The 9,172-nt window shown below is 34.7% G+C and overlaps 1 protein-coding gene across 1 annotated transcript; it reads right to left on the bottom strand.

The window, feature by feature from the left end:
* Window positions 1-210: 210 nt before the first annotated feature.
* On the bottom strand, window positions 211-4,629 carry LOC306640455 (olfactory receptor 56B1-like; the record flags this gene model as incomplete). The annotated part of the gene is made up of 2 exons (XM_079104739.1): window positions 4,581-4,629; window positions 211-1,176 (listed from the first exon to the last, which is right to left on the bottom strand). Exon 2 carries the CDS (start codon window positions 1,168-1,170, stop codon window positions 211-213), a length of 960 nt encoding a protein of 319 aa, XP_078960865.1. The 5' UTR covers window positions 1,171-1,176; window positions 4,581-4,629.
* Between the last annotated feature and the right edge of the window lie 4,543 nt (window positions 4,630-9,172).

The raw sequence follows: 9,172 nt of genomic DNA, 5'->3' as shown, positions 1-9,172 counted from the left end.
TTAGATCATTAAGAAAGTTGAGACCCTTTGTCCTCAGATTATTTTCCCTCATTTTATTTGGAATATTCCACATTTTTCCCACAATTTTTTAATTGGTGCATTACAATTCTATATAATGATGGAATTTATTATTCCATATTTGTTTATGCATCTAACAGTATAATTTGGCAAATGTATAATTTGGCACAGTGTAATTTGGCATCTAGGTTCTTATTTCTTTTGTAAACCTAAGCAAAACACCTTTCGGAAGCCTTCCCTAAGTTCTTTGGTCCTAAGTGCATAAACAATAGGGTTGAGGAAAGGAGGGATGGTGTTGTGCAGCACATTGAGTAGAACTGGAATCAGCGTAGCCTTAGTCTCTGCCAGGTGAGTTACTGAAATGACTACAACAACAGTATAGAAGAAGAAGATGAGGATGAGATGGGAGCTGCAAGTGCTCAGAGCCTTGGAGACAGCTTCAGCAGAGCTCAGCCTGAGGACGGAGCGCAGAATCAGGACATAGGACAATATAATAAGACAGAGATCACTCCCCATTCCAAGCCACGCCAGGACCAATTGGCAAATACTGTTGGGCCTCCTGTCATCACAAGCCAGGCTTGTGACCCCAAGATTAGAGCACAGGCAATGTTCAATTTCATTCCTGGAACAATAATGACGCTGCGCTGCAAGTACAGGCACTGGGATGACACCCAAGCCATTTCTAAGCACCATGAACAGGGTAGCTTTGATGATAAAGGAATTGGTGACAATCAAAGGGTAGCGAAGAGGATGACAAATAGCTACATATCTATCAAAAGCCATGCAGAGGAAGATACCAGACTCCATGGCTATAAAGCAGTGAATGGCATAAATCTGAGCAAAGCACTCTGGGAGGCTAATGGCCTTGGCATCAAACCAGAAGATGGCCAGGATCTTGGGCACGATGGTGGTGGCCAGGCCCATGTCCACCACAGAGAGGATGCCCAGGAAAAGGTACATAGGCTGCTTCAGAGCAGGGTCCTGGTAGATGGTGGTGAGGATGAGGATGTTTGCACCAATCGTTGAGAGATAGAGCAGGGCCAAAGGCAAGGAGAGCCAGTGCTGCCAGCTGTGAATGCCTGGGAGTCCCATCAGGATGAACTCGGAGACCTGGAACTTGGAGCTATTGGAGCCTTTGAAAGATGCAGACATATTTTCCTATGAGAAGAGAAAATTTCAATTTTACTATCACAAATCATAATCATTATTGAACATTATTTTTCAACTGTTTTCATATAGGATGAGGCTATAACCAAATAATTTTTGGAGTCCATCACTTATAGTAATTAAAGATAAATTACCGGAAAGTTTCAGGATTTCAGCAGTAGATGGTAGTCTTAAAAGTCACAATTGTTTGAACTGGGGGTACAGCTCAATGGCAGAACATTTGCCTAGCATACATGAGCCACTGAACCCGATCCTTAACACTCTCAAGAACAGAGAGCAACAAACAAATAAACAAACAGAAAACCCAGACAATTACAGTGTTGAATATCCAGGGAAATTTCAACATAAACCTCAAAACTCTATTTGTATTATGCTCAGTTACGATTATTCCAGTCTGGACCACCACATAATTATGATTCTAGTTTTTCTCAATGTTTCTCTATTTTTTCAAAAAATTTTTGGAATCTAGTGGTTGTGCTTGTTTCCTTCATATTTCTCCCAATTTTACTTGAGTGTTTTAACTAATAAGAACTAGATTTTTTTTTTTTTTTTTTTTTTCAGTGCTGGGGATTGAACCCAGGACCTTGTGCTTACGAGGCGAGCACTCTACCAACTGAGCTATTTCCCCAGCCCAGAACTAGATATTTTTAGTGTACAATTATGATCAACTGAGTTTTTTAGCCATTTCATTCCAAGTTGATAAAGATATCCATTTATATTTTATTGTCTGACAAGAATTTGTTATAATGAACTTCAAAAGACTTGTAACAAATAAACTATGTTGTAGATTGCATATAGAGATATTTGTTTATAGTTTTTTGCATACACTTCTTAGGAGGTAGCAAAATAATAGCTTAACAGGAAATTAAAAGATGTATGGCTGAATATTCCAACTTAAAGTCATTTAATGGACACATATCCTAGCACTTTTCTTTTCCTGGGGTTGAGTCCTAGAGAATTTTACGTATAGAATTTAGTACAAGTAATACGATTTTTAAAAATCAATATAAAATGATGAATATGATTTCTACCCTCTTAAAAATTTAAATGTATGACACAGTATTGTTAATAATAGGTACAATGCTGTACAGAAGATCTCTAGAACTCAATTTGTATGACTGAAACTTTGTAACCACTGAGTAGAAATTTTATCTTATCTAGTGAGCAAGAATGACTTATCCATCATATTTAAGAAACTGTCGGAATTGTGTTCAAAATTAGACATCTGTACTTAAAAGATAATTTATATTATTATCGATTATACTAATAATTGGTTTTCATGTTCTTTTTATCCTGTATGGTCACCAAACCAGTCAAATCTGAAACCTGCAAACCAGCCTGCTCTTTCCACATTCAGTTGCTCCCCTATCCTGTGGCTTTCTTTCCTTCAATTCTTTCATTTGCACCCTACAGGATTACTGCTTCTGTAACCTGCCTCACTGCCATCGCTCCTCATTTCTTCACAGGTCTCCCAACAATCTGCTCTAGAATCAATATTCCCTTGTTTAAAATCATTTCGGCCTATACACTTTCACTCAAAAGAAACCCAAATGCTTTCATTGTGCAGAGGGCTCTCTGAGCTGTGATGCAAACACAATTGAACATCAAATCTTGGTTTTTAAATCCCTTGCATCCTGACTTCAGAGGTAGATAACATTTAATTTTATTTAGAATATTGTCTCTTTACAACAATTGTTGATTTTTCAAGACATTCCATTGTCAATATTTTTGCCATGGTGAATGCTATGGCAGTTTTGTGAGCAAGAAAAAAAAAAAAAAGAAATATTAAGTCTTTTTTTAGTAGCAAAGTTTTAAAATGATATCTTTAAAGTAGGAGGTAGGCAAGTTAATTATTTTAGTTATAGGTCTGTTTTTGACTTAGTTACTATTAAATGCAGAGAAAACTGAAAGAAAAAAATTCTCTTGTGGTGTCACAAGAGATAATTCTATACAACTAGGTGTATTTATTTCCTTTCAGATATTTCTCACAGCTGTGGTGTTTAAAAAATATAATCTCTCATGAGGGAAAAATCATTATGCTTATGATGAATGTAATTTGATGAAAAGTAACATCATCTGAGCATATCTGTAACACAATTTAATGAATCAAAGGCACAGTCAGGTGTAGAGAAAATATTAGCTTTTTCTCTGAGGTTTTAGATATGATTCCAGAAGAGAGCCATTAGATTGCACAAAACCTGATTCTTTTTTGAAAAGTATTATATATTTTATATATATTATTATCATATGTTATTTACACTCATATCACATAACTTTTTTCTTTGGAATATTCCATTTTCCTTTTAAGATGCGTGTTTGGTTTACTTATTTTATCACATATAGACAAATTATAGTTGTACATATTGGTGGGACATAAAGTGGTTTAATAATTTTAATACAATATTAAACGTTTAAATTAATTAGTGTACCCATCACCGGAAATGTTAAATATTTTCATTAGAATATTACAAATTGAGTCTTAGTGATATTGAAATGTACATCATTCAACCATTAGCTATATTCAAGACTCTGCAACTGACCTAAAAATCAGACTCATTCCTCCTAACTGAGGCTTTGTCCCCTTTGACCATCAACTGCCTATTACCCTACCCTGCAGACTCTGGTAACTACCATTCTACTCTCTGATATTAGAACTTCAATTGTTTTAGATTTCACATGTAAGTGAGAGCATGAAGTATTGTCTTTCTGTGTTTGGATTATTTCACTAAGCATAACGTTATCTAATTCCAGTAATGTTTAAAAAGACAGATTTTCTTTTTTAAGACTGAATGCCAATTATTTATATGTATCATCTCTTCTTTATCCATGAGTCCATAACTTAGTAATTGTGAATAACGTTGCAATGAACATGAGTTTTCAGATGTCTCTTTGACATACTGATGTAAAATCTTTTGTGAACATAACCAGAAGTGGGACTGCTGGATCATATAGTAATTCTATGTTTGGTTTTCCCTATTTTCTTCTTGGTGTTTCTCCTTGGTTGACGTTTGTTTGCTACAATTAAGAGAAGGAAAAGATTTGAGCTCACAGGAAAAGAATTGCTTTTGCCATTTTTTTTTTTTAACAATTAGATTCTAGCATGACATAAAATGTGGTTTCCTTATAAAAACAGTTAGTATACTATTAATACTGAAAATAGTATAGAAGTTCTTTTATAGACAAGTATTTTCTCTTCTACCATATAATCCTCATATTTTCTCATTCTACCCTTAACTACTTTTACAAATGCTTTACGAGCCTGTGTATACTGCTAGGGCATAAGGCAAGGTCAATCTCTTTTGCAGGTTGTAACCAAAACAGCACTCTATTTGGAAAGAGGCAACAAATGATCCAAGGTTCAGCCAGTGTGGCCTTGATATGGTTTTAGAACTTACTGTGGTTATGAGCAGAGAGTCACAGTCTGATGTCTTCACAATGGAAGGAGTTTCCTACTGGGCAAACAGAGCATTTTGAGAAAGAAGCTTTGTCATGAGATGAAGATATATTCTCCTCTGAGATATGACACACAGTTTAAGAATGTCAAGAATTTATGGGCAGTAGTAAACAACTAAGTGATCTCTAAGGGTAACAGGCCTCCTTTGGAGGCATGAGAGAAAGGCCCACAGAGAAAATGAATTCCTAAGATGTTAAACCCCAAAAGTGCAAGAAGGAATTTAACACAGAGATTTTTTTTTTAATTAATACAACCTGAGAACCTACATAAATAGAAAAATATCTCCACTCATAAAAGCAAGGTATTCCTGATATAGGTGGGAAGGTGTGAATTGTCTTAGGTACACAAATACAGAGGAATTTAAATTCTGTGGTTCGGCAGTTTCTTTAAATATATTTAAAGAAGAAAGCATTTGTTCATTCAAAAATTGAGGGAGAGTTTCTACTCTCTTTGAAAAATATGGTAGATTTCATTAAAGTGATTAATGAAGTAATTTTCACTGTTCTCATGAAACTCTGGTCTAGTCAGGGTGAAGGAATAGAACAATAAATAAGAAATCAAGCAAATATAGAATTATAGACTGAGATAAATGCTTTAAACAAAAGCACCCTGTGATATAAAAGCATTGAAGGGAATTAATCTCCTTGTCAGGATTTCCTGAGGTAATACCATCTTGATCTAAGGCCAAAGGCTCGAGTAGCATTTCAATATGGTATACGTTTGAGGGGTTGGAAGTGAGAGCATTCTGGGAACTTAAAAATTTTAAATGAGGCCAAGCACAGTGGTGCATACCTGTAATGCCATCGACTCGGAAAGCTGACGCAAGAAGATTCCAAGTTCAAAGTCACCCTCAGCAACTTAGTAAGGTGCTATGCAACTCAGTAAGATCCTGTCTCTAAATAAAATACAAAAAAGGGTTTGGGATGAGTGCCCTGAGTTCAATTCTCAGTAACCCCCCAAAAAATGTTAAATGAAAGGAGGTATCATGGCACACTTAATGTAATAAAAGATAATAAATGTGACTGGAATACTTGAGATGTTTGTGTGGGGGGCATGGTCTATGATGTGAGATGATGTTCTTGAGGTAAGAGAATGACATTGGATAGGCAGCAGCACCAGTAATCCAAGAGAAAGAGGCTACATCTGGAACTGAATTAAAGGGCGGTGAAAGACGAAAAATAAAGGTAGATGGATTTAGAAGACATGTAAAGGTAAAACTGATAATACTTAATACTTAAAAATAATCCTAGGTGCTGGAACATGCAGTGGGGTGCAATGAGATATTATTCATATGCCCAGGTGTGGTTAGAGAAGGACCAGGTGTAGAAGAGTGTAAATATAGATCAACTTATGATGAACTTGGGATGTGTGACTTGAAGCATCCAAGTGAAGGATGGGAACAAGCAGAAAGGTAGTTCTAGAGAGCAAGGAGCAAGCTGACAAAAAAGGACGTGATCGGGATAGTAAATCAAAATTATAGGAGTTGATGCTATTGACACAGATTTCCTAGCAAGTGAGGATAGTGAGAAAAAGAGGGGAAATAGCACCTGGAGCAGATGATCTCCTACATTTAAAAATGTACACAAATATGAGACAGAAAAAGAAGCCAAGATAAAACTGCTTCAGAAAGAAAACAAAGAAGTCAAGGAAATAGATTCATAATGTTACTCTGCTGATAGATCAAATAAAATGTAAATTATTTTTTATGGATTAAGCTTCTTGGAGGTTATAGCTAATTTTTTGGAAAGAATCATTTAATTTTGGAATACATAAACCAAAGTCATCCTAGGATGAGTTAAAGAGTTGGGATATGGAAAAATCTGTGCATATGAAAACTTTAGGGAATTTTACCCCAGCAAGTAATATAAAGATAAACTTTTGCCAGGTGCTATGGTTTGCATAATCCTAGCAACTCAGGAGGCTGAGACGGGAGGATTCTAAGTTCCAGGCTAGCTTCAGCAATTTATCAAGGCCCTAAGCCTGTCTCAAAATAAAAAATAAGAAGGGCTGAGGATGTGGCTCTGTAGTAAAGCAGTCCTGGATTAAATTCCTGGTACCAAAAAAAAAAAAAAAAAAAAAAAAGAAAAGAAAAGAAAAAGAAAGGAGGAGGGGTAGGGAAGAGGAGGAGCGGGGGCAGGAGGTGGTAGAGGAGAAGGAAAATTGTTAGGGTTTGGAATTGTTTGAGGTGGAAAATAGAATAGTTCCCAGAAGCTGTGGGTATAAGTGGGGTGGGAAATGGGACTGTGTTGACAAAAGGGTATGCATAAGGTGATGGATATGTTAATCACTTGACACAATCATTCCACAATGTACACATACAGGAAAATATCACATTGTAAAATATGAGCACACACAGTCATGTTTTACCAATTAAAAATAAAAGGGTAAATTTAAAAAGTAAATTTGAATTTTAAAAGCACGACTTGTTTTATGATTAAGGAAAGTAATGCACATGTCAAGGCTGGCACCAGCTACCAGAGACAAAGGAGGAGTGATAGTGTGGAGAGAACTGGATCCATGAGAGCACCTGCTTGCTTAGCAAAGGAGGGGTGATGAGATGACCTTCCACAGCTTGCATGCAAGGGTCTCCGGTAAGAAGAATGGGACCAGTCATCCACCATAAGACAAGAGGGAGAAGATATCTGCAAAAGTAGGTGGTTTGACGTATTTAGTTATATTCAGGTAGAAGAAAATAAACAGTGGCAGGACTTTTCATTTTCGTGACTGTTTTGATGATCAAGTTTGTATTTAAAGTTCAACATACAATTTTTATGGTCACACTTTTTATGTGTGTGTGTCCTAAGTAATAGTCACCTGCTCCAAACTATTATTGTACATTTTCTTTGAAACTTTACAATTTTATCCTTTATTTTATACTAATTAAGACTTTTGCCTAAGTGCAATAACAATTGACTATATATATGTGGGTCTGTTTTGATACATGTTAAGATGCATTGATCCCTTTGTCCTGTTTACATTGATACAACACTTCCAATTATTGTACCTTTATAAAGGTATTCATAGTAGTCTAAGTCTTCGAATGTTACTCAACTTTTTCAAGATCATTTATGCTATTTTTGGCATTTTTCTTTTTCTGTGTGAATTATACAATCAGCTTGTAACGTTTTGAAGATGCTTTCGGGGATTTTAATTTGGATTGCATTGACTCTACAGATAAACATTTGATGAATTGATGTCTGAAAAATATTGAAACTTCAATTTCACAAACATGGTTTGACTTACTACTCAAGTTACCATAATTTATTTTAGGAGTGTTTTGATACTTCACAATATAAACTTTATTAATTTATTACAGTCTTTTCTGCTTTATGATGTAATTATGAAGAATATTTTCAAAGAAGAATGAAGAAACAAATCAGATTGTTAAGTGTAGACCTTTTGTACAGTTACCCTAAGATCATTTTTGATTCTAACAATTCCTGAGCATTTTCTACAGATGCAATCATGTCACATGCAAACAAAGATATTTTTACTTTTTTGCAATCTTTATATCTTTATTTTTACACTGTGTAGAATCTTCAATACAACATTGAACAGAAGGTGGTGCTGAAGGCTTCCATCTCTGTTCATGATTGTAGAAGGAAAATATTCATTACATTACCAAAAAGCAAGTATTATATGTGGGACTTTTAAATGCCATTTATTGGGCTGCGAAAGAACACTTCTACTTTTTTGGAAGTTTTTGCTTGTCTGATTGCTTTCTTGCTGTTTTCAATTATCAGTGGGTGTTTTAATTTTAATTAACTTATCTTTCTTTATTGAAATGGTCATATTAAACTCTTTTTATTCACTTAATGTGGTAAATTGGTTAGTTTTCAAAATTTAACTAGCTTTATGTTCTGGAATAAAGTCAGCATGGTCATTGGGTATTATCATTTTATATGTTGTACATGGTTTTAAAAATATCCTATCAAGGGTAATTTCTGCAAATGCCATAATATTATTTTTCTTTATGACTGAATAATATTCCATTGTGTATATATACCACACTTTCTTTATCCATTCATCTGTTGAAGGGCATCTATGTTGGTTCCACAATCTAGCTATTGTGAATAGAGCTGCTATAAACATTACTCTAATCACTGAAACTTTTCCCCAAGTTTCCTTTGTTTCTGTTTATTTTAATTTAGACCTATACTTTTTCCTTACCCTTTTTAGACTAATGAAATTGGTATTATCACTATTGTTGTGTTTTCTCCAATACCATTTTTTTCATTATTCAGTTTTACATTTTGCTGCAGAGGAATTTATATGATGCTGTTTCCACCATGTCAAAGAGTAAATATTCATTTGTGTTTACTCAAATATTTTCCTTGGTTATTGCGTTTATTTCTACAGTTCTGTTTTTTACATCAGTTTTTATTACTATGTGTACTGAATAACATACTTTAATATTCCCCTTCATCTTTTGTTTATATGAATAAGTATTTATTTTATCTACTTTTTGAAGAATATTTTAATTGGAACATATAACACCAGTTCATGGAATTTTTTCTCAGCACTTCAAAAATA

The sequence above is a fragment of the Sciurus vulgaris genome, assembly GCF_902686455.1.
Source record: "Sciurus vulgaris genome assembly, chromosome: 11".
NCBI classification, from domain to species: Eukaryota; Metazoa; Chordata; class Mammalia; order Rodentia; family Sciuridae; genus Sciurus; species Sciurus vulgaris.
Note: the sequence above shows the minus strand (reverse complement) of the source record. Positions and strands in the feature narration are given on the sequence as shown.